General features: G+C 43.6%; 1 protein-coding gene and 1 long non-coding RNA gene across 6 annotated transcripts in view; one reads left to right on the top strand and one right to left on the bottom strand.

The window, feature by feature from the left end:
* Positions 1 to 26,077, bottom strand: part of FHIT (fragile histidine triad diadenosine triphosphatase) — a 1,252,819-nt gene that overhangs the window by 8,523 nt on the left and 1,218,219 nt on the right. For all 5 annotated transcript variants that reach the window (XM_081159589.1, XM_081159593.1, XM_081159590.1 and 2 more), the window contains one exon: positions 10,227 to 10,333. In XM_081159589.1, the coding sequence (XP_081015715.1) occupies positions 10,232 to 10,333 (102 nt within the window). In that variant the 3' untranslated portion in view covers positions 10,227 to 10,231. The remainder of the gene's footprint in view (positions 1 to 10,226; positions 10,334 to 26,077) is intronic.
* The window catches only part of LOC308567732, a 569,384-nt gene that overhangs the window by 541,375 nt on the left and 1,932 nt on the right, over positions 1 to 26,077 (top strand). The window lies entirely within an intron of this gene.

Below are 26,077 nucleotides of genomic sequence, written 5' to 3'. Positions count from 1 at the left end.
ACAGGTACCGTTGACACTGTGCTGCCGACTTGCCCAGAACTCACACACGCTTGCTTGTCCAGGCTTCAGTCTTAGGGTTTCAGATCCACCATCAGCTCCTCCAGGGTGGAGGTAAACTTCCCCTACTGTTTCTCAGACCGTGCTTGGCTCAAAGTGGAATCTCAACAAATAGCTGGTGATTGAGTTCTAGAACCTCAAGGTTAAAAATGTCCTCCAGGAGGCAAGCAGTCTGTACCTTTGTTGTGACCAGGACCCTTGATGGCAAGTAAGGAGACCCCATTTCAAATGAGCCTTGGGAGTAAAGGGACTTACAGACCATGTAACTGCAAAGGATGGGCAGACACAGGAATTCATGCCCTCTCTTTACTGTTCCTCTCCCTTCTCTCTGTGGTCTTCTCCTGCATCAGACTTGTCCAAGTGATGAGCAGGATGATTGTCAGTAGCCTCAAGTCTACATGCCCCTTCAAGGGCTTATGTTTCTATCCATACACCAAATGGCAGGGGAGAGCTCTAACTGGCCAAGCTGGGGTCACACGCCCAGGACCGTGGCCTTTGGATGAGATTGGCAGTTCCAAATTAAAATATCTGCTAAGCCCATCCTATTTTCTGCTCAAATCTCTCAACGATCTTCTACATGTTTTGAAATCCAAGAGCTAATTGCAGACTCTTGGTGAAACCCCTATCTATCTTCCAGAGGAAGCCCCAGCTGAAGGATCTTGAATGGAGCCCCTGGAGTCCTCACTGATCCCAGGCAACATCTAATGTGTGATGGCCCAAGGTTGACTAGCCATGATTCACTCCTGTCCATCGAATGCAGTGTTAGATGTCAGGCAAATATTCAGTCCCTAACTGATGCTTCACAGGGACACAAGGGAGAGCACTGTGTCTTCAGGGCTGGTTGTAATGAGTGGACAGAGTGACCTTAACAAAGCCCCCAACATGGGAATCACTAAATGCTTGGCTCTTTTCCTGAAGTTTGTAAAGAAGCTAGAGTAGGCTCTTTCTTGCACCCCAGCTTTTCTGTACAACTCTTGTCTTCAGTTGGCTAGAGTTTAAGCAGGGAGGACATTTCTAAACAGAGACCCACCAATTTAGTGTAAAGATAAATATGGGCTCCAGAGTAAGATTGCCTGGACTTGAACCCTGACTTTCTATGTCTATAGCCTTAGAGTCCTTGGGCAAATCCTATAGTGGCCTAAACCTCAGTTTCAACTTCTGAAAATTGGGACACTATGAGAGGGTTGTTGTGGGGTTTAATTGGAATAAAGCTTGTGAAGTGCTTGGTCCTGCTTTCCCATAATATGCTCATCATAAGTGGTATCATTAAGAATCATTAATAATAAAGTATTCTCTCTCTGGTGGTCTCTGTTACTTGGTTCCTGAAATAATAATCTGGCTGGCCAGTGTGGCTTATTAAAGTCAGGGAGGATGGCCAAGAGGAGGGAACTGACTTCTTTTATGTGTAAGCTTATTATGGAATAACTGAATATTCAGCCAGCAACTGGAATGTATATTGAAACCCAAACCCTTCCCTTTCTGTTGTCTTAATTTTAAAATTTTCATGTATTTTTACTCCTTTTTGTGGTGAAATATAATACATACAGAAAAGGACAGAAGATATGTGTGTGTGTGTGAGTGTGTGTGTATATATATGGCTTACAGAATTAATATAAAACACATATTTCACCACCACCTATAGCAAGGACTAGAACATTGCCAGCCCCCTTGCACCATCCCACCCCCCAGTCCCTCCCCAATCACAACCCCCTTCCTGCCTCCCTCACAAAGGTAAACCATTGCGCTGATTTAATGGTGATTATTTCCTCGCTATCCCATATAATTTTACCCTCAAGATGAATGTGTCTATAAACACTGTAATTTAGTTTTGTCTGTTTAGAACTTTACATGAGCACAATTGCACAGTATGTATTCTCTTGTGTGTTTCTGTTCCACATTCTTGCATACACTTGATAGGGTCAGTTTTTAAAATGCTGACTATTGTGGTGTGTGTGCAGTGGTATTTCATTGTGTTTTAAGGTTACATTTCCCTGATAACTAAAGATTATTGGCCATTTCAATACCTATTTTTTATGAAGTGCCTGTTTAAATCCTTTCATATTTTCTATTAGGCTGTTGACTTTTTCTCATTGATTTACAAGGTTTGCGTTTTCTTTAAAAAAATCTTCTGTATTCTGGTTTGTTGGATATATATGTGGCAAATACCTTCTCCCACTGTGTATCTTGTCTTTTTTCTCTATTAATGGTGTCTTTTGATAAACGAAGTTTAATTTAAATGCAGTCCATTTTATTAATCTTTTTTATGATAATGCTTTGTGTCTTATTAAAAAAGTCTTTATTGCCAGATCATGAAGATATTCTCTTATATTATCTTCTAAAAGTTTTATTGTTTTACACTTCACATTTCGAATCACAATCCACCTGGGATTGACTTTTGCATGTGGTATGAGGTAGGGTATAGTTTCCTTAGGTTTTTACATGGATATCTTCTTTTCCCAGAACCATTTATTGAAAAGATTTTTTTTTCCCAAGAACTCAAGTATAAATTAAATGTTCCAATATGCCTGGGTCTAGACTTTCTATTTTGTCCTATCAGTCTATTTATCCTTATACAAATACCATGCCCTCTTAACTTTTGTAGCCTTGTAATAAGCTAGCATTCTGTACAGGAAGCCTCCTATGCTTCTATCTTGTTATTTTAATAGTCTCTGGATACATTTCCATAAGCATTTTAAAATCAACTTGTCAATTTCCCCCCAAAAATAAAACACAAAAAACTATGAGAATTTTTATCTGACTTGAATTGAATTTATAAGTCAATTTGAGAAGAATTGAGTCTTTATAAAATGGAGTCATTCATCTCTCCATTTATGTAATTTCTCTCTATAAAATGTTATTAAAAGGCATTAATTTTCTCCTTAGAAGCTTATATATCTTTATTTTTTGGTATTTGATTTCTGATGTTAATATAAGCTAACTTTAACTTTTTTTCATTTTCTAACTGTTTGGCTGTTGTGGCCTGAATGTTTGTGTCCCTCCAAAGTTCATGTGTTGAAGGCCTAATCCCCAATGCGACTGTAACATGAGGTCTTTGGATGGTAATTAGGGTTGGATGAAGTCATGAGGGTGCAGCCCCCATGACGGTAAAATTATCCTTACAGAAAGAGTGAGACTAAAGTGCCCTTTCTCTCTTCCATGGGTGGACACAGTGAGAAGGTGGCCGTCTATCACGCAGGAAAAGGGGTCATGAGAATCAGACCATGGCACCCTGATCTTGAACTTCCAGCCTCTAGAACTGTGGGAGATACATGTCTATTTTGTTGGAAGCCTGAGCTGAGTAAGACAGTGGCTGATTTGGAGAAATTCAAAACTTTCATGTACTGATCTTATATTCAGAGGCCTTGATAAGTTTACTGAATAGAACCTACTGAGAACCAATTCGAACTAATGAGTTCTCAGCATACATCATTTTGTCTACAAATTATGACAGTTTCATTCCTTCTTTTTTAGTACTCTACCTTTTATTTACAGTTCTTGACTTATTGTACTAGCTAAGACCTTGAGGACATTGTAAAATAGCAATGCTAATAATATTAGTTCATTTATATTTTTCAACAAATTACCTTCTAGTTCTAGTTCTCCTAGAACTTTCATATTAAGTTGGATATTGAACTTGATCACATTTTTTTTTTCTGCATCTACTTAGATGATCCTATTTTCTCCTCTATTAGTCTGGTGAAAGACATTACTTGATAGTAATATGAAATCAGTGTTGCTTTGGTCATAATTTATTATCCCTTTTCATGAATTGCACATGCACACAAATAATCTACCTATTTGTCTATTTATCTGATATCTTTTAGGATTTTGGCATCTATGTTTCCATGTACAATTAGTCTGTAGATTCCCTGTTTATTGTGCTCTTGTCGGGTTCATGTGCAAGACAATTCATACAACAAATGAGAAGTGGAGTTTTTTGTTTTTCACTTCTCTGGCAGAATTTGTTCCATAAGTCATAAGATTCTTATTTCCATCTTAACTGTATGGTAGAATTCCTGGTAAAGCTATCTGGGCCTAATGTTTTCTTTGTGGGGTGGGTTTTAGTTAAGGTTTGATTTTACTTTGTGCCAGTCTGAGTAAAACTATATTTTACCAAAACTTACCAATTTTCTCATTTATTAGTCTAAAATTATTCATTATATGCTCTTCTCCTTTTGAATGACTGAAATATCCAGAAAGATGTTTAGCCAATTAACTTTCAGCTTTTATTTTCTTCCAATAAATGCATGTTATAATTTAAAGTAAATTATTCTCTAAACACACATTTAGTTGCATCTTCAAGTTTTAGTTTTCTTCATTCGGTTCAAAATTATTTCTAATTTCCTTTGGTTTATTCTTGTTTAGAACGACCTTTGAGTCTGATAGTGAATTATCTCAGATTTTGTCAGAAAATATGTTTATTTCACCTTCATTCTATAAGACTATATTTACTGGGTATGGAAATCTAGGTTGGCAGTGATATTCTTTCAGTTCTTTAAAGATGTTATTCCATGGTCTTCTGATTTTGTTTTTTGTTGCCTTTGGTCTAATTATCACTCCTTTGAAAGTAAGGCTTCCCCCCACTATTAAATTTTAGAACTTACTCTTTGCCTTTGACTTTCTGCAGCTCTATCATGATGGGCCTTGTTCTAGATTCTACAACCCTATCTTCTCCAAAGAATGTGTCTGTCTCACAAACCCATGAAGGAGAAAAGGGGAAGAAGGACACAGTACATAGAACTGGCTGACTTTTAACCTTACTAACACCATTGGAACAAGCGGTTCCACTGGGACATTACATTCTCTAAATATTCTCTCCTCTCCAGTTTTTGGACTTTAGTTTGATAAATAAGACACTCACAGTCTCCATTCATCATCATTCATGATAAATTAGAGGTAGTAGAACATGCTGCAGTGACTTTGGATCATCAGAGAAGTATTAAAACCAGAAGGAGCACAAATTAGAGCTGCTCTTGCTAGTATATCCTGAATTGATTGACCAAGTGCCTACGTGATAACTTGCTGGAGGCCCCTGGAATGTCAAGACAAGGCAGCTGAAGGACATTTTATGCCCAGGATGGAATGGATTGCATATATACTAGCTGTTATTAAAGGGCAGGTTACGGATGATTAAGGCGAATTTTCATAACCTTTCTTCATATGAACTTCCCCTGACCTCTAGGAGAGTTGTTTTTTTCTGGCAGAGATAAAGACAAAAAGAGAAAAATGATAGGAAAGGACAAAGAGTGGAGAGAAGCAAGTAGAGAAAGAAAAATAAATGTCTTGAGAGTAGGTAGATATTTTTAGATGGTTTTTGTCATACGAGAGCGTGCAGATTGATGTGTGATAAATGATCCATTTCTGGAGATGAGGGTGAAGAAGGTGATGATGGTAATGACAGGCTTTATTTCATACGAGAGTTTTGCATGACACAAGCAAAGCTTGAAACTCTTAAAAATTATTCTTGGCATTTGGGTTACACTTGTCTGAAAAGAATTCTGTGCTGATGGATCATGGAATTCCAAGGTTCATAAGGGTTAACATTAAGCACAGGAAACTGGTTATTTCTACCACGCGTTGAACCAATCTCGACAGAACAGTTCTATATATGTTCTATATATTCTTCATCCATCAGTGGCCTGTGGTAATCTTTTGCCTGAACTATTGGGACAAGTTAGAGAAAGCTGGATCGCAGGAAAACATTTTTAAAAGCATCAAACTAAATAAAATAAACACCCATTTTGGAACCATCCATAGAACATTTATTAAAGGCAGGTTGTTAACATATAACTAGATGGCTATTCTCTTGGGCTATTATGAAATAATTAATTTAATGGGACATTAGATTTCATTATTTCTAAAGTCTCTGATTCCCAGTTTAGGCCAAGGGAACTTGATTTATATTTATCTAATTCCTTGCTACTGAAATTTGGTTCTGTAAACACAGTCTACACAATAAGAGGTGAGACAGCACAACCCTGTAGAAACATGAACAGGATAGGAAGGAAAAAGGAAACTGGAATCTCTTGTTGCATTTAAGAGATGGCTTTAAAAGGATGGCTCCTTGTTTTGGCGAAGAGCTTTTGAAGATACTAAAGTATAGTTGGCCTTCAATAAGGGATCTTCACTTGCAATTCGTGCTAAAGAAAACCTTTTTTAAAAAATCCTCACCCAAGGCTATGCCCATTGATTTTTAGAGAGAGGGGAAGAGAGAGACACATCTATCAGTTACCTCTCACATGTGCCACAATGGGGGGAGTCGAACCTACAAGCTAGGTATGTGCCCTAGGACTGGGGTCAAACCCTCAACCTTTTGGTGTACATAATCTCCAACCAATGGAGACACACTGGCCACAGCAAGAAAACTTTTTATCCTGTCAATCTGGGGATGGCTGAAAGAATGTTGAAAACACTTTCATTGATACTGATGAGATACTCGTGTGGGGGTTACCTAGTTGGTTTAGGACTGAACTGGTCAAGGCACTGAAGTTAATCCTTTGCCTCCCTGAGAACAGGTGAGAGTACTATGACCTGACCCCGGGGCTTCTCATTACAGGCCTTGGTGCTCAGACCAGACCCTCTCTGAGAAGGTTGAGGATTTTTCCAGGATGGTAGGATAGATTTTAAAAGGTATAATTCAATGACCAGACACATACTCACTAAGCAAACCTGTTCTTTCTTGTCCACCTCAACTGTCTGTGATTATGATATGTGTGGTCCAGTGGCTGAAATCGTGGTGATTTTTCAAAAATGCCAGTGTCAAAATTTTGCCTTGACAGTATATCTGTAACTACTAATAATGCTGTTTTGGGCTGACTCAGTTGCTTTGAAATTGCAAGGCTCTGTTATGAGTAAATGAGAGGCAGCCAATTATCTATAAAATAATGGCACACACAGAGGAGAGGGTGATGAATTACAAATGGACTCTGCTGACACAACAGTGTGGAAACCTGCCCTGCTCTAACTTTCTTTCAGAGTTAGGGGCGATGCTTGCACATTTTATAAACAACAAACCCCCACTCACTTCCAACATGGGGTGGGAATAAAGATAGGGAGATGACAAAATCCCCCCTCACTAGTACACACCTCATAGCTTTAAAATTAAGTAGGAAATGTAACATGGGTGTTTTAGGGCAGCAAAACCAAGTATTAAGTACCTAAATAAAAAATGATTATGCTCCAGGAAGGATGCAAGATTAGGTGAGGAATGCAGACCCCCCCCCCCAGGCCAATGTTCAGGGAGGCAATGCATAAATCCGCAGAAGCAGATATTGAATTCCTGGAACCAAAGGATTGCCAACCTCATCAGGGATCTGTCAGGGGGAGAGTGAGACAACTGTAGCTTCATTCAGCAACCCTTAGATGGTTGGCTTTTCCTATGCATGGCAAAGACAATGTCTGTTTTCCTCTATTGTTTAAGAAACTGCAATTCAAAGTAATTTTCTGCTAGGCAAGGGATACAGAGAGAGGCCTGCAAGGTTATAGGGGAAGGTCAAGAGAATTCTTCTATATAACTAACCCAGTGTTGACGCCCCGATGGCTTCACGAGGCTGAGGGAACGGTTGATAGTTTTGGAGCGCTTACCCTCGTGGTCCTATGGGAGGCAATGCTGGCTGAAGTGAGCCTTTCAGTGAGGTGGACAGTACAGAAGCTAGGAGGATGGCCTGTAGGGTTGGACTGGCTGGGTTCCAGTCTGAGCTCCATCACTTACTAAACATTTACCTTGGAATAACAGCACTGAGTCTGTTCTCTCATCACCTGTAAGACGTGTAATAATATAATTTATGTCTTGTAAACCTCAGTACCGTTAGCCTCAATTTCAAGGCTTAGCCCCATCACATCTGCCTTTGTGCTGTTGGGAACTGTGCAGTGCTGCAGGGTGAGCCCTCAAAGTCTTTAAACTGGCTCTGCCTTGGACTGACTGGCCGCTGAATGTATAATTAGGAAGCATGGAGGGGCCAAGTTCACCTGGATTTCAGATAAACAATAATTTTTTAAGTATAAGTATATCCAAGAATTGCATGACAGCCCAATTTATTAACAAATTTCAGAAGTTTTATGAACCCTTTAACATAGCATGAACATTTGAAAATGGCTCTACACACCAAAGGAGAGGGGGTAGGGGTCCAAGGACCAGGTAGACCAACTCAATGAGCAAATTTCCTAAACGAAATGCTTCCTTTCCCCTTTGTCTATAAAAAGAGGTATATTTAGTCCCATTATAAAACAGGAAACAATGATGCTTTTGGAGAAATCTCAGGACCCTAAGTTTAAGTCCCTCACCTCCAATTACTAGTTGTGTACCATTGGGCAGCCGCTGTTACCTGTCCTGGTCTAGATCCTACATCTGACTGACTGCCTGGAAAACTGAAGGGATTTGTTTGGTCTGTAAACAAAAGCCCTTAAAGAGAGAAATTCATGTCAGTTCATTTAAAAACTCACAGGCACCGTGCAATAGCTTGTACAACAAGTTAAGGTGACCACCTTTCTGGCAAGACTTATAAGGCACGTTGATTCACCTGGTGGGCAGGAGATGCTAGGCCTCAAGGCAAGACAGAAGCAAAAACGTGCAAAGCATACTGGAAACTTGGGTGAGAAGTTTAAATCCTCTTAAAGTGTCTAGAAAGTACATGGTAAGACAAAACCCTACACTTCAGCAAGCCTGGGGAAAGCCTAGAGCTTTCTTGCCTCTGCCTGAAAGAATCCATTACACAAGAAACCCAGACAGAAAAATTCAGCCCAGGACACTGAATCAAGAATGGTGACCTCGTTTGGATGGGACATTCCAAAATGACACACTAGCTTTCAGAAGAGGGAACTGAAAGTATATGGCAGGCGTGCCCTTAGGCAAACCATCTTGATCCGTGAAAGAAATGAGAAGGTGAACAGGGTAAAAATAAAGTATCAGAGACAGCTTCTGCTAGCACCACACTATGTCCCTTCAGGCAGTCGAGTGCTTAGCTGACAAACCAGTGACCCTGGAGAATGAAATAAGCTTTCTAGAGCGCAAGGGCCCGAGCCCAGACTGTACCACAGTGACGGGGAGGAAGTGAAAACTGGGTCTCTAACTAGAAGATTTTAAAAAGGAGGCTGGGAGGAAAGGCTATCAAACGCACATATATTTTAAACCAACTGAAAAGGGCTTACTTTTCAAAGTAAAAACGAAATACAATGAATGTGCTTTCTAGACAAAAATCACGATCACGAAGTAGTTGATAAATTTTTTTATAATTCAGTTGCTGCTAGTATTTGTTCACTAATTGTGGTTTTAATTAGTATCTTACCTACCTCAGCAGCTTATAATATAAACACATTTACAAAAGACCAGATAAAGACGACGATTCTAAGAAGGAAAAGAAACTATTTAAAGGAGAGGCTCTTTATCCGGGGTCCATGCTCCCTAAGGAGGTTTATTAACAGGGGTGCCAGATAAAATACAGATGTCCAGTTAAATTTGAATTTCAAATAATTTTTTCATCTAGGTGTATCCCAGTATGTCATAGCTACCCTATTTATTAATAAATTTCAGAAGATCCCCAAACCCCTTGACGCTGTATAAAACTTTGGTGTTTATGTGCATTCTGAAAAGGAGGTTGGCTATAGCTTTCTACCAGCACCTGAAATCTACGGTCTCCCAACAGTTAAACATCATTAATGCAAACATCATTCTCACCTTGACCATTTACTGTGGCCTGAGCTTCCCAGCAGCCAAAGCTAAATGGAAACACAGCTGCTAATTTACCAAACAGCAGCTGGAGCCAGAGGCCCAAGTGAAAGGGGAGTTAGCCTTGGCATGGCTGACCTGGCCTTGTTCCCAGCACCTGGCAGAGGAATTGTGGGACTTTCACCTCTTAAACAATCAGGTTTGAGTTACAAACGATCTCATGAGGCGGCTTAATAAAAAATGGATTAGAGAAGAGGAAACAGAGAGGGGGTGGTGGGCAGTGAATAGACAGGAGAGTTGCTGGAGACAGGGAGGAAGAGGGGCCTCACAGGCAGGAATAAGGCCCCCAAGAACCAGGGCTTTTTCCACTCTGGCTTTTATGTCTTTTGCAGCCACCACCCTAGGATGTTGGTACAGCTGTTTTTCCGTGTCCCCAGCCTGGGCAGGGAGCCCCTTTCCTGAGGCCCCTTGGAGGGTCTCAGTGGCGAGGAAGTGGAGTCCTTACCTGCCTCACTGAAAGTAGACCCGCAGCTCTGCGGCCTCTGCTGCCATCTCCTCCTCTGATCTCCACGAGGCTGGGGAGTCCGCCTCCTCTTTGTCATGTTTCTGGAGCTTTGGAGAAACAAACAAAAAAAATAGAAGAGGCTCATTAAAGGGTTATTGGGATCTCCTTAAACAAGCATTGCGAGGTGGCTGAACAGAACTCGCAAATCAGAGGCTGGGAAGAGTGTGTCTTTTAATTGCATTAGTTGCCCACATTTGAATGGGGCTGGTTTCATGTATAAAATCACATTTCCAGCGTTTGCAATAAAATAACCATATTAGGCAACTGTATGGTATGTGAGAACATGGACCCCTTCCCATGCTCCACTCCCCCTCCCAGCCTAACGGGATGGGATGAAGGCCATCAGTAAGTGGGCCGTGAGACCTTGGGAGCCTGGCCAGCTACTCGGTCAAGAAAAGGCAGAGAAACAGCTAGCATTTCGATCTCAAACAACTGGTGCACAAACGTGTCCCTCTCCCCTGGCATGCCCTGTTTTGCTTTGTTTTCTGTACTCTATATAACCTCGTATGAAAAGAGTCCAAGTTGCAGAAAATTTCACTGGCCACCTCCAGTGCATACATAAATCCTAATAAACCCATGTCCTTTACAGCCAGTCCTCTGGGTTATTTCTTTGGAATTGGCAAGCATCATGCTGAGGTTTTCTCAGACCTGGGCTCTTTGCATAACTCACTGTGGCCCGTTTGCTATTTGTAACTGTCTGCTGGGGCTGGGAGTGGGGGTCACAGATTGAGGGGCATCCTGCCATTTACCATAATCCCCACAGCTCTCTAGTTTTCTGCCTCAGCCATCATCATTCCTTCCTTTCACTTACCAGACATTAAGCATTGAGGCTGCTGCCTGCCCATAATCATTCCTCTGACCTGGCCTGGGTTTATCTACCGCTCTCTTTGGCTTAGCTTCTCTTCTATGAGCTCTGAGCAGTTCTGTTCAGTGAACCAAAATAGCCCCAGCACATTTATGGTAATAATACAAGGGCCATGAGCGCTGAGTAAGAAATAAGAGTATATCTACTGAAAGAGCTTCAAGCAGGTAAACAGTACAAAAATTAGGAAACATCAAAATATTAACAATTGGTCTTAGTTGAATCCTTTAAAAATTCTCTTCAGATACCTATATTTCTTTAAAAAATATCTTGTATATGTGTCATATTTACGTAGAGTGTGGGTAAAATTTCAATTCTATCAGAGGTAGGGGATGTTCTCAGAACTCTCCATTAGAAGAGCCCAATTTCCCCCTTAATCGCCTATTGCAGTTCAGTCTTATTAACTACATTTGTTATTCCAGTGTGAGGCTCCGTACACTGTAAAATGCTGAAGGCATAACTTCTTTACAGGATCCAGTGCAGTGTTCTGTGTTAAGCCATTTGAGGAGATTGAGGCAAATGATTTAATAGCACCAATGACGGTTAGTATTTAGAATGCAAAGGGCAGTTTCTTTGGTGCGTGTTATTTCACGGTGCATCATGTCATTTAATCCTTACAATAACCCATACACAGGGCAGGCACTATTTAGCTCCATCTTACCAAGGAAGAAATTGAGGTCCCCAAAAGTTTATTTACCTGTCAAAGATCACCCAGCTAGGCAGCTGAAGTGCCAGTGCTGTTCCCAATGATTAATTTTTGCCTGCTAATCCAGCCTCGAGGAACTACAGTTCCTCAGATACTTCTGAAAGAATCTTGAGGACTCAGCAAAAAGCCTATCAACTAAAATAGTGGTATTTGCTATTTCAGGCCAAAATCACTCTAAATCTAACCCAGAGACCCCACCCCGGCAGCTTGCAGCAGATGGAGAAACTGCACCATTATTTCAGAGCAAACTTTGATACAGGAGGCCAAACAGTCAGAGAACAATAGCCCGGCTCTCCAGCTGAGCTATATTTCCACCCAGGGTAACTCTGAGCCTAAATGAGTTTCATTAGCATATAACCAGGCCACAGATATGTTTATGAGGATCATGGATCTTCCCTTCAGAATCTGGCTGCCAGCACACTGGTTTTACATTTTGCCACATAGATTTAATTCTCCTGAGTGGGAGAAAACCACATTAAGAAGTCATTTCCTGACTTGCAGAGGCAGATATGACACAATTGCTACGGGCGAGTCAGGCTGGATTGCCATTTTCCTACTTGAGAACTAATTTTCCTTTTGATACTAGCTTCCGATCTGTTATAAATCCATCCTGTAACAATTTAGTAGGATGACAAAGAACAAGGCAAAGCTCAGGGAACGTGGTCTTCCCACTTCTGCCTCTGCCACGGGAAGACACAGAACTTAAGCATTAAGTGGCCTCATCAAAACAGATCATACCAGATGAGTCCAAATAATTTAGAGGCTGCAAATGTTAATGCCTTTCTAATTATTAGGCGACCGTCTGTTATTGACATATGCCTTACAGATGGCAACGTTGTGCCAACGCTTAGGAGTTGTTTACAGGAAATAGAAAATAAATAAAACAAAAACTAGTCATATTTGCAAAACTCTGTCGTACGTGTTTTTTTAAAACTTCGAGTTTTCCCTCCTAAATGCCCCGATGCAAGCCTGTGGCTTTCTTTAGATCACCCATGCTCCAGGCTTCGTGGGGTTAGCAGAGCTCTGGCTCTTGCAGTTCGGTGGCTTTTTCCAGCGCACCTGCCGACTGCCTCGTGGACTCGCCACTGCAGGCCCGCTTGTTCCCGTCTGGACGTCAAGACCCAGCGCAGTAAGGGCTTAATTCACAATGTCAGTGTAAGGATTGCAGACTTGGGGGAAGCCCGGGTTTCAGTGGAATGGACAGGAGGAGATGCCACAAAGGGCAAAGAGATGATTGAAGGATTTCAGGCTACTTCGGATAGTCACCTGCTTACTATGACTGATCCTACGGAAGAGCACAGCGTACCCAGTTCTGTTAGGAAATTCCCGTGGAATAAAGAAGAATTGGCCAAGAAAGAAAGGGATGTGATTCCCGTTCCTGGCAAGTATCTCCCAGAGGTCCTGCATAGACACTAGCCCAAGATAGACATGGACATAACAAAGGGTCTGGAGAACTAGGCATCTGCTTCGACTTAGCATTCGATGAAGCACCTTCAAATGAAGTCGTCTATAGGTGCCCAGAACGCCCCGGTATACACGCTTCTCCAAGGCGGAAAAAGCAACCTGTTTTGCACATGGCCAGACGGCCGGTGGCCTCCTGCAGGTGCTGGGGCTACAGGAGCACCTGGTTAACTCTGCTGAAGATGTCGTCAAGATGATTGACACAGGCAGTGTCTGCAGGACCTCTGGGAAGACATCTGACAACCCCAACTCTTCCCGCTCCCATACCTGCTTCCAGATTCTTCTTTGAGCCAAAGGGAGAGTGCATGGCCAGTTCTCTTTGGTGGATCTGGCAAGGGAAGAATGAGGTGTGGACACTTCCAGTGCTGATCAGCAGACTCACATACATGGAGCAGAAATCAAAAGTCTCCTGGCTCTGGAGGATGCATCGGGGCCCTGGAGCAGAACAAGATACTCACCCCGTTCGTCGAGAGCAGCTGACATAAGGTGCCACGGGGCTCCCTATCGGGGGAACTCAGGGACCTGCATGACTGCCATGACCTTACCAGGCATAAGCTCCTGTGAACATACGTTAAATACACTAACATATGCAGACAGGGTCAAGGAGCAGAGCCCCCACCGTGGGCCCAGTGGGGAGCAGCCAACCAAAATGGAAACAGAAGAGACAGAAGGCAGCTCCCACGGGTGCCTGATGGCAGGCAGTTTTTCTAAGGGACCAGATGTCCAGCTCTAAGGAAGCCCTGACTCAGATCCGGGAGCTAGAGGAGCTCAAGGAGGTTATACAGCAAGAGCCAGGCTGGCCTGAGCTCTCCAAGATGACCAAGCAACCAGACCACAACCTGGAGACCTTTGTGAACAAGGCAGATCTGCCCTGGCCCAGCAGCCAAGCACCTCTCAGCCTTGCAAGATGCCATCAAGGCCTTGCGCTTGGCCACGCAGCTGGAAGAGCAGGCCAGCCAGCCAGCAAGCAGCAAGAAACAGCCCAGTGACAACTGCAAATAAAGATGTTTGGTTTTGCGCCCAAACTTTTCACCATATCACCCCTTCCTGGTGAACCCAGGGCACCTGCAGGCCTGGTATATGCCAAGTATTGTTGCATCAGGGCAGGTGGGGAGGGGATCAGAATGACATAGGACACTACTTTCCTTTTCCTCAATTGTAGCCCAGAGGGAGCGGGGATGTGAGGAGGGAACTTTTAACTATCCTGTGTGGCCCTTGGCTGCTGGCGGAGGGCCCCCAGGGGTTGTCTTGGTTTTGAGGAGAGAGGAGGGTCCTTGGGTCCTGCTCTGCTGGCTGTGGCCCGCCACCCACACCCTTGGTCTGGGCACTAAATATGTCTTGTACTTTAAAAAAGTTTCTGGAAACTCTTCCTTCCTTGCTGTTTTCTGAGGTCCAAAAGGATTCCTGCTGTTTTGTGTTTATACATTGTGTCTAACAATAAAGCAAGAAAAAGAAAGAAAGAACACCCCAAGCTCAACCCTGGCTGCTCACCGTGATCACAAAGAACTTTGAAAACTGCTAATGTCTGGCTCCCCCCAAGGGATTGCGATTTAATTGGTCTGGGGGCAGCCTGGGTTTTAGAATTGTTTTCAAATTTCTCAGGCAATTCTAAGATGCACTTAACTGTTGAGTAGCAGTGCATTTGGGAAACAACAACAAACGTGTGTGTATGTAGATAGAGCCCAACCACATACAGAAATAATGCATCTGTTTTTAAGCCCATTGCTGGCGACCCTACCAACAGAATTGAGGCTTTGCTTTGCAGACATGCTGCAGGCCCCTTTTCTTCTGTTCTTGCCAGGTTAATGGAGTGTCTGGGCCACAGGCCATCCCAGCAGCACCGGGATACTGACCTAGCTCAGGAGCCTTTGAACGGGGTTTCTGTCTCTGCAGGAACAGGGACCCAGGAAAGGCCCTGGTGGACAGGACGTGTGTCCTCGAAGAGCCTCCAGGTGACTTGGAAATTAAACATGCTGTGGTTTGGAGTCAAGTTCTGCTTTGCCGGGCTCACTGGATAAGCCCTAATGATCTTAAACTCTGGTTTATTGAAAGGCACTATTTGCCTTGGGCAAGCTTTCATGAAGGGGTTTCACGTCTGATGAACCTTCTAGATTACCTTCAGCTGTCCGCAGGGCTATTCGTTCTCTCCCTGCAGTGCTAGGGGAGGCCCTGCCCTAAAGCACTGAGCCAGACGGACCCCTTCACTGTTCTCATGGGGGTGGGGGGCAGGAGACACCAAGTGGCGAATTATGAGCGAGATGGGCATTACCAAGGGAAAGATGCTGGGAGGGGCTCATCTAGTTTGAAAGGCTTTTGAGCATCAATTGACTTTTACAAAGAAATAGAGGGTTAGAATAAAGAGGGATGGGCTCATCTGAGAGCATCCAGCAAGGGCTCTCTAAGGAGAGGGGGTTAGGTCTAGATTTTAACAACGAAAAGGGCAAACTCCTTAAGTGCTCTGTGCCAAGGGAGTAGTGACATGCCTGACACGCAGTAATTGGTGCTTAGTGTTTGCTGCTGCTACTACTATCTTTATTACACCGATCCCATGACAGTGAACCATGGCCAACCCACAGAGGTTTTTTCCAGGGGTAAAAGCGCCTTTACCGCCTTGATGGTTCCTAATGATCTGTATCTTTTTGAACTTACTGCCATGCAAATAGGATTAAAAGCTATGATCAGAATTCAAACCCAAACCAACTCATCTACTGAGACATCTAAGTCCGAGGAGGAAATCTAGCTCCTGTAGCTGGAAAGTGACTTGTGGTAACCCCTCACTCCAGGGTTGTTGTCAGGAGTGAATTGATACTAATGGAGGCTCCTCCCAGGTAAAGGTCCAAGAGTGAAAGCATGTGGCAAAGGTCAAATATAGTCAAAATTACTTTGGGAGCATGGTTGTGAGATTTGCAATAAAAATATAAGACACAGTTAATTTTTTCTCAGTATCTCACATAGTATTGAGGGCATACTTATACTAAAAAATATTCATTTTTTATCTAAACTTCAGATTTAACCTCCTGTATGTTATCTGGCAATTCAACCTAGGGGACCCTGCAGAAAAGTACCTGGCTTGCATGTGGGCTGTTCCCACACCTGCCTCGCTGCGAATCTCAGGAAAGACAGAGGAGACTGCCCAAAGGATCATCAAATTCAAGGCTACCATCCTGTCTACTCTAGGGCTTATTATTATTGCATGAAATTCAGAGTAAATCACCTGCACTGTCTAAATTCCATAGTTTATCGGTTCTAAGATGTACTATTTTTCACATTTTAACATCTCTGAAATCAAAGCATGTCCTAAAATCAATGGTGTGTCATAATTTAGTTGGCAGTGTTTTTCTTTCTTAGGAGCACATAAAATAACAATGCTTCTTCCAGGTGCCAGGGATTCAACGCTCTGCAGTATCCGTCTCTCTTCCCTGCAGTCCAGTTACGCAGTTAACTGGGAAAATGCTCAGCGCCCTGGCCCATGGCCGGCATGCTGCTATTCCTTCCTTTACCCTGTGCAACAACAGTTGAAACTGGTTCACATGCCAACATTACGAAGTTTGCAAAAACTTGAACCAGACTTTAATCACATGCAACAGAATGAATGAAGTCTGTGATAGCTCCTCCAAGTGCATTCTACTTCTATCCAGCTTTGAAGAGATTTTTTTTTTTTTAAAGTATTTGCAGTCACCCCCTTCTGTCTGCCTGCAGTGATTTTCGGGGAAGGCGGTGCTAACAGGATTTCTGACAAAAATACTGATGTGTGTTGACTTTGACACTGCGCTCCTTTCTGTGCGTGGAGTGTGTAACGCGAGGTATGTGGGGCAGCCATTGACTCCGGATGGAAAGCTCAGAGTTTCTCGGCCACTGACATTTTTATAGCCCGGTCATGGAGTACAGAGGAGGGATGACAGCGATTTCAGTGCTTTTCAGAGTTTGGGACTAACCTGTAGTAAAATGCCAAATTATCTTCAAAGGGGAAAACATTTAAAGCCACTTCTCCAAGAAGCAAGTGGCTGAAATATAAACCTGGGTGTTATAAAATACATCAATACCTTTCATTGCTATTCGTTTTGCAAAATAATATAAAGAGCAGAGAGCTTACATAAACCGTTTTTTATGTCGATGGTTCCGTTCAGATGGGTGTGTGTTTATATACAGTATGGAGAGGGAAATGATTTCTTAGATCCAGTTCCCTTTTACCGCCTTCAGTTTAGCCCACAAGCATTTGATGAGCACGTGATAAACGCCAGGCACTGTTCTAGGTCTTATAAAAGCTTGAAAAATAAATGAGCCAAAAAACTTTGCCTTCTGGGGTCTCGACACCCAAATGGAAAATGATTCGTACACAGTTTAATACAAGTCGGTCTGGCGTAACATTGGGCTAAAATTTCCATCTTAGTGTCCTTAGGACATCTCAGAGTGATCTCGCCAGGGCAGGGCTCGGGGTCTAGAGCTGACTTCGGGAAGTCGGGACTCGCACTGGGATTTGAGGGAAGGGTTCTCCTGGGCGAGGCACCGGCTCCGGCAAACACCGTGCGCCAGCCACCTGCACTGCTTTCCCTCAGCACCCTGCCCCGGTGTCCCAGCCACGCCCGACCGTCCACCAGAGTCCTCAAAGGTCACTGCCATTCTGAGAAGTCTTAACATTCCCGTGCTTCGAGGTGAAACACACCCCTGTCACCCGGAAGATGGCCTCCAATCTACAAGGAAAAGCTGCCAGCAGCTTTGAGGCCCACTGAGGAAGCTCCCTTTGCCATCACCCTTCAGTTCTGATCCATCACAAAGGAAGTCTCAGCTGGACTGGCCTGTCCTTAGCGTGGAGCCCACATGGCCTCTACGTAACACAGGCTGGAGCCACCCAGGCTCCAGCTAGAATCCAATGAGGGGGTTCTGTTTAGATCACACTTATTTTTAGGGTTGGCTCCCATGTATGACGTCATCTCAAATTTCCTCGTAAAGTCAATTTATTTAAGTTAAAAATAAGTCGATTCAGGAAAAAAGTAAAGCAGTATGAGAGATGGGGTTTAACCCTGGGAGACGGTCCAGAGGTGGGAAGTGAGCTGAGCGAGGGGAGCGATGACCTTCTGAAACGTGGATGTCTCGTTTCTGCTGGGCTGAGCTATAGCTCTTGGACATCAAAATAACTTCATATTATGAGTGCTTTAAAGAAAACAGAGCATCGTGGCCTGCAGGGGAGGCAGAAGTTTGCGTTGGGGTGTGGAGGAGGGCCTCCCTGAAGGGGAGACATTTAAGCTGGGAGGTAAACAATGATAGAAATCCCTTAAGCAGAGCTGGGAGAAGGGAGCTCTGAGGCTAAGAAAGTGGCTAGAAGAGCGAGGGAAGATCATTTGCGGCCTGTGGGGATGGCTGAAATATTTGGGTTTTATTTTTGGTGCAAAGAAGATATTAAAGGGTTAGGAGCAGGGAAGTAAAAGGACTAGAAGACTCTCCCTAAAAAGCGGCCTGGCTGGAGATGAATCAGAGGGAGCCACCGGCAGCCAGAGAAGTGACGGGAGCCGGGGTGGCCTGGGCAAGGAGGGGGCTGGAGGGACGGAGGGGGCTCTGTTGCCCCAGGAACCAGTGTGGTGGTGAGTCGGCAGCACCCTGAGCGGTGACTCGGTCCCTCCCTATGACAGACCTTCACCTCTGATCGCTGCCTCCCTGGCCCTTCGTAAAGCACACATTGACCCAGGGAGAACCACTGGAGAATCACTCCCTCCCTGCAAAGTGCGTGCCTCTCCCCAGTCACGTACTCCCCACAGTCCCCAGGTAGCCCCCCCGGACCGTTTATTTAGATTGGTGGTGTTATATTTCATGACTTTGGATGTTGTCTCACTGTCCCCCTCTGCCACACACACACAGTGTCCTCCGAGCACGAGTTTCCTCCCTAGACACCAAACCCTTTTCTCCAAGTGCTGCTTGTCCAGCAAGCAGACAGTCACTCGCATTGGGCTTTCTTGGGGTCCTAATCAAGCACCTTGTGCTCTCACTTGGCACAAATAAAAAGGTCTTATGCCACCAACCTCTGCTTCCTTACAACCTGAGGTTTTTCAACTGTTTCTTTGTGCAAAAATATGTTAATTGCCTGCCTTCCTACTCTGTGTGAGGGATCTTATGAGCTGGAACCTTGGACTGACTGCGAGAGATGGTGAGACCTTTCAGGGCAACCAAATGACCTCTGGTTCCCTCTGTTCACTGTGAAGTTCCCAAGGCCCAGTTCTTTGCCCTTTGTCGAGAGAAATCCAGGTGATTAGCAGAGCATTCACCGTCGATTAGTTGCCAAATCTCTGAGTTGAGTTTAACTTGAGTAAAAGCAAAGGTTTTTTTAGTGCTGCCAGTGGGGCCAAAATGCTGAAATAAGCTCTTATATTAATTAATGGCATCCTACTTTCAAGGAGTATAGAGTGTTGATGTTTAAGAATTTGTAACCCCCAGAAGTATTAACTAGAAAATCACAGCACTGGAAAATAATTATGCCAAACCACTGTACTATAACAACGCAATTGCTTATCCAATTATACATTAAAGTATCGCATTGTCAAGCCAATTGCCAAAGCAGCAAATGAGACTTTGCCAGCATCATAGTTTGAGCCACATATTCCTCAACTGACTGTACTGAGAATGGTCTTCAGAGCATCCCATGCACCCTATAAAGCCTGTGCAAACCAAGGTGGACAACTCATGCCTGCCATCAGAAAATTGCTTTAACTGGTTGGATGTTAAATTTTCCAGGTTTTCATCAGAAGCTTACCAGGAGCAGCTCAGAAAAGAGCAACCCTGGCTTCTGGCCCTGTGCAGAGTTGATTTCAATTAAAACATCAAATGAGTCACTTCCTGTCGGGGGAACCATCAGGGGGGCTAACCTGAAATCTGAGCAAGGTTACAGGAAGGACCTCCTGGATCCGCTGCTCTGCCTCCTGGTGGCCACCACTGAGAACTTAATACAAGACATCAGGGGGTTAAGGAACAGGACTTGGAAACTAGACTACGGGAGGAGGGATCCTGGGGGGATAACATGGGAGTCGGTACATTTGAGAATTATCTGCACAGAGTGACGTGCAATCTGGACTTATTCCTGGGACACCCCTGCTGAAATGTTCTTCAAGCTTACTCTATGGGCCTCATGTTTGTAAGGGTGAGACAGCCTGCTTAGCATTGCAGGAGGAAAGCCAATCACAGCAATGGCTTGACCACTGGTAGGGCAATCAGTTGCCCTCACCCAGGAGTCCGTTGCTCTTTAAATTATAATAAGCCCTCAACAACAGTTAATTTGGCAAAAAACCTCCTGTCTAGCTCCCATGCTCATAGTAGAAATCACCAGACCACAGGACCGTCCATCTCTGTGTCCCCACTGCTTGCTGTGCCTGACACCCGGGAGCGGGATTTGCAGCAGCATCTGTCAGATGTGTCACGGGCACTGAGCTTCACTTTCCCTCCCCATTTACTTCAGCCCCACTTTCCAGATGAAAATCCAAGTCTCAGGAACTCACATCACCTGGCTAACTAGGACCAGTATTTGCTGGGATTAGAAATATCGTTTGCTGGCTCCTAGCACACTCATGGACCCACTCTGTAAATTCTTGGGAACGTTCCTTTGGTTAACATTTTAGAAAACATGGTTGATAAAGCAGCACAGAAAAGCAAAGCAAAGTTGCACACAGAGCTCAACCCCCACGCTGCGGTCAGGGCTGGGGTCGGGGTCCGGCTGCAGTGCCTCCTCTGCGGTCAGGGAAGGCTGCTCTGAGGAGGTGACTGAGGCTGAGCGCCATCAGCAAGCACAGATACCCCAGGCAGCACAGAGGTGCCCGCGTGGCCTGTGAGCTGGCTGCAGAGCAGTGGCTGACGCAGGGAGGGCAAGTGCCCAAAGAGAGGGCAAGAGAGGAGCAGAGACGAGGGTGAGCCTCCCTTCCTCCGGTACTAGAGACTGGAGAGATGGGGGATCGGACACTCATTCGGCCACATCACCCTCGTTAAGCACCTACTTTTTCTAGGCTCAGGACAATGATAACCGGGTGCAGACGCGCGAGGGGAAGGTGGCGAGGCCAGCCAGGACGGCTGCCTGGCACAAGCTCCGAGCGTGGGCAGTGCCACTCTGCAGCTTGATTCGTGCTTCCTGGGCCTCCCCCTCATCTTCACATCACACCCGCTAGGAGGAAGCTCTCCATAGCAAAGCAGGTGAGCGGCAAGCTATGTGCACAAGTGGCGCCATGGAGCAGGCTGACCTCGCAAACTTCTTTGCAGATTTTCACCATACATTTGGCAGAGCTCCAGGAGCTACCTAGCCCCACCCGGCCAGGTGCTGGCGCCGGCACCCACCTGTTGGCAGATGAAAAATGACTAATGTGAAGTCTCCATTCCAGCTACTCAGCACTCCACTGGATGGCTCCGATTCCTTCTTTCTACAAGACTGTCCTCCTGCCTCTGGTTACAAAACCGCACCCCTTGGCAGTAACCTACCCCCGTCACTCACCAGTCCACTCTCTTCTGATGCCCTTCAAAGAACCTGGCCCGTGTGAGTTGCACAAATTAGGAGCCAACCTTTCCCAAACACCTCTCTCTATTTCATTTAAAAACCTTCTTCAATGAAGATATAAAACCTTGGATGTAGCTGAAACATGCGTGACAAAGATCTTTGTCACAAAGGATTTCAAACATATTTTTTTAATCTTTTTCAGCCAAAATACTTAAATGGAAAGAAACTGAGGTTTCCTTGTTGCAGGCTCAATTTTATGTATCCTGTAAGTGACCATAATCCAGAAATCAGCATAGACAACAGAGATATGAGGCCCCTGCAAACACACACACTTCTCCACCACAGTGAAAAGTTAAAATGCAGTGCCAGGCTTGTGACTATTTCACAGCATCAGGCAAGGAAACAGATACCCTCACTTTTTCAGCAACCTACTGTGCATCTAACCTCCCAATTATTTATTACCAAGATGCTCAAGAGGCACTGTAGAAAGACCCAAGCCTGGGGTTTATATCTATACCTATAAATATAAACAGTATATAAATAAATAATATACCTAATAGAAATATAAATTATAAATATGTAAAATAAGAATATATATAAAAATATATCTCCTAGGTTTGGCTCATATAAATACGGCTTGATTTTTAAATATTAGTATCGTTGATATTCCTATTAAAGCTGAAAATATTCCTGTTGGCAGTTACACCTGTAGGAATGAAAAACCCATAAAGATATTTTAAGAGTCCTAATCTTTTAATTAATCTCACCTCAGTGCCACTAAAAGGCTTAAAGAAGTTTATTTGATTGACTTTAAAGGACAAAAGATTAATATACTTTAAAACAGTTTCCTACAATTTCAAGTATTGATTTAAAGGACCAGAAACAAGTATTTTTTAAGAAATGCTTGTTCCTAGAATCAGCATCTGACACAGATCTTTAACACTCTCCAGTCCAAGCGTCCCCGGGACACCTGTATCCACCTGCCATACTGTTTCCAAGGGGTACTCATGCCCTGGCTTGAAAGCTCCAGGGATAAGCATCTGACTACTCCCTGGGACTGTCTGACCCTCACCTGACAAGCGGTGCCAGCACACAGTTATTCGCCCCCCCCCCCCAACTCTACACATAAGTCCTGGCTCCAGTGGTTAAAGTCACATGGCACAAGACCAAGCTGCTGAGTTTGAGCTACTCCTAAATCTGGTAATCCGGTGGGCTCGAGAAGATATGGACCCTCAGGATCAATCCTCATTGCTAATGAGAGGGTAGACTGGAGCAACCTCTTTGGAAAACAATTTGGTTTATCTCCTAAAGTTGACATTCACAAAACCCTATTACCCAGCTATACAATCCCCAGCATATACCCAAGAGAAATTCAGGCCAGAGACTGTTCAAAGCAGCTCTGATTAAAATAGGAAAAACCTGGAAATGACCAACATCCATCAGAGCAGAGGAATAAACTATGATATAATCATACAATAGAATATTAGACAGTGTTCAAAAGGATTGCTTGGTAGAGACAACCCATATAGATGAATCTTAGCAACATATTATTAAAGGAAACGTTAATTCCCAAAAGATAATATGCAGCGGGATGATTTTTTATAAACTTTTTTAAAAAACCCTCCAAAATATATACATTTTAGGAATGCATAGAGATGCCTAAACCTATGTAAAAAGAAATGAAGCAATGGGGACCTTGAGAGTCAGGTTGCTGGACACCTCAGTGTGGGGGAAGGAGGGGTGCGGGTTAGTGTGTGGGCCTACCCCATGGTTAGGATATTATCAAAATTGTACCTTTTGTTTTGGGTGATGATTTGCAGATACTTATTAGTCATTAAACATTGCTTAAATGACTAAGTAAAAGCAGGCCATAAATGAAAACAGAAATGACCGGCTCTGGGCAATAGGTAGGATTACAACCTGGGCGGACTGCAATTTCCCTCACTGTCGAAGTCTCACTTCATCAGAGAACCTCCGTAGGATTACAGCACAGTGGCATTTGCCGTGTAAAGGCACTGAAGCTGCTAACTGGCTTCCGAATGTCTGAAATTGCTGTATCCCTTCGCTGACTGCCCCCAGGATCTATTTTGGGCATAACACTTCACACAGGATGCTGCTCTTAAACTGCTCTCCTTAAGAGCTTTATGTGACACAGTCATCCAAGGGCTCTTCTCCCCATAAATTTGCTCTTATGTCCTATTTCTGAAGCTAAAGTAATACTTGCCTGGATTTTAATAAACATATCTGCAGTAGTAATGTAAATTTCACATGCTTGCTACGTTTCATCATCTCTTTGGTCCTTTTATATGTACATGCCGACTCCTACACCGAGGCTGTATTTTAAGGGCTTTGAAACTCTAGCTCCATTTCTGCTGCCCACCATTTGGGGACAAACAGTCTGCTGATTGATATTTAAGTAGGGAACAGACAAGCTGTTGAAAAAAAAGGCCATTAATTTCCAAGCTATTTGCTCTTCTACCTCTTTAATTTTTGATTTTGGCAATAATTGACTCCAGTTCATTGACATTAGACGAAAGCCTAGTAGCCAGTTGGTCAGTCCAAGATCTGCGAGTGTTCCTAATTGGCTACTCAGACTGTGTCAGTCAGATGCCAAAATTTAAAATTTTAAAAATCAGACAAACTAAGTTTTTGGCATCCCAAAGGCAAAACAACCCACTGATTGTCCTTTCATTTTGCAAATGGTTATTGGGCCTAGGGGTGGAGAGAGAGCTTGTCTACTTATAAGAAGAGTCAGATTCAGGACAAAATCATTCAGCGAACAGCAGCTAAACCATGAGAAACATGGTTTCTCTACTAACACGGCTCTGTGGAAAATGGACCCTTGTCCCTGGTTGACGGAGAGATGTTTTCAGTCCGATGACAGGGACCCGTCTGCTTTAGGGAAGTGAAAACGTGAAAGAATGGGAGCCTTAAAATAATGACAGCATAATCATATTGTTGCTCTATCACTATCATTATTAATGGGTTTCTATTAAGTGCTCGCTAATTGCCAGGTACCAAGTCCTCGTACCTAAATGATCTCATTTAATCCTAAGAGAGCCACAGTGCTGCCCTCTCCCTTTTCAGGTGAGGAAGGAAAGGCTCAGAGATGTGATCTTATAGCCTATAGATGGTGGAGCTCCAGGGTCCTCTCCCCCAGCCTTCATTCTGTTTCATGGACAGTATTGAACATCTACTGAGCAAGAGAGACTAAGTCGAAGTATCTAAATCAAAGCACCTTTGCATATAGAATCTCATTGGATCAGCTTTGAGCTAGCAAGAGGCACAATATTGTTGTCCCCATTTTACAGAGAAGGAAATAAAGGCCCAGGAAGATCAAGTGAATAGCTTGAGTCTTCCAGCCTTGCGCTGAAAGCAACCACATGTTTCTCTACTAAAAAGGACCCTCAGTTAAAAATAGGGGTGGCCTGCATCTAGTATATGAATTGGGGCATCACAACTGAAGAGGCATAACCAGGGGGCCCTCCTGGTTAAAAAGCAGAAATTAAATTCTGAGTAATGGCTCGAGGCAGGTTCAGCTCAGTCCCCTAGCCCTGGCCTTCGGATGTTCTGGTCCTGAGTGAGCTGGTCCTTGGCACAGCTTTTTTGGCATGATAGGCTCTTACATTTTCACCTTCATCTCTGTACCCTCTGCAGTCTGTTTCTGCCTTATTTCAGTAGGATTGGTTCTTTAAACAACCTGTCTCTCACCACCAGCCCTTCACACATACTATTCTCTCTGCATGGAATCCATTTCCTCCCCTGCTCCCCCAAGGCTGGGCTAGGTGACCCTTTTATGTCATTTCATTTCAGGAAATTTATTGTGTTGTAAGTATCTTCTAATTTGTCTATCTTGTCCACTAAATTATAGGTTCTATTATGAGGGCAAAACCATATCTATTAGCAATATTCAATTTTTCCTCAACCTTCAAAACACCAATGCCACATGGTTCAATCCAATACCTTAGCAATGACCTTACAAAATCAGAACATAGTAGGTGTTTACTAAATACTTCTTGCTCAAATAAACAGACATCAGATATTCAGGAGGCTGCCACAGTTATAGACATCCTTGGCCTCGAAGAAGAGTTTATGTTCTCAAAACAAAATTTTATAATGCTAATGCAGGAACAGCGACATGTGCTGTAAGAGATACACAGAACCAAATGAAATTTCTTTGTAGCCCTCATTAGTCTGAAATTTAACTATAGTTACTTAATACATTTTTATAATATAGTAAACTTATGAAAGCCAAACCTTGGGTGTCCCTAGCCTTAGCCGATGGATCCCCAATGTTT

The sequence above is a fragment of the Miniopterus schreibersii genome, assembly GCF_964146895.1.
Source record: "Miniopterus schreibersii genome assembly, chromosome: 15".
NCBI lineage: Eukaryota > Metazoa > Chordata > Mammalia > Chiroptera > Miniopteridae > Miniopterus > Miniopterus schreibersii.
The sequence above is the reverse complement of the archived record's forward strand: the minus strand, read 5'-3'. Positions and strand labels throughout refer to the sequence as shown.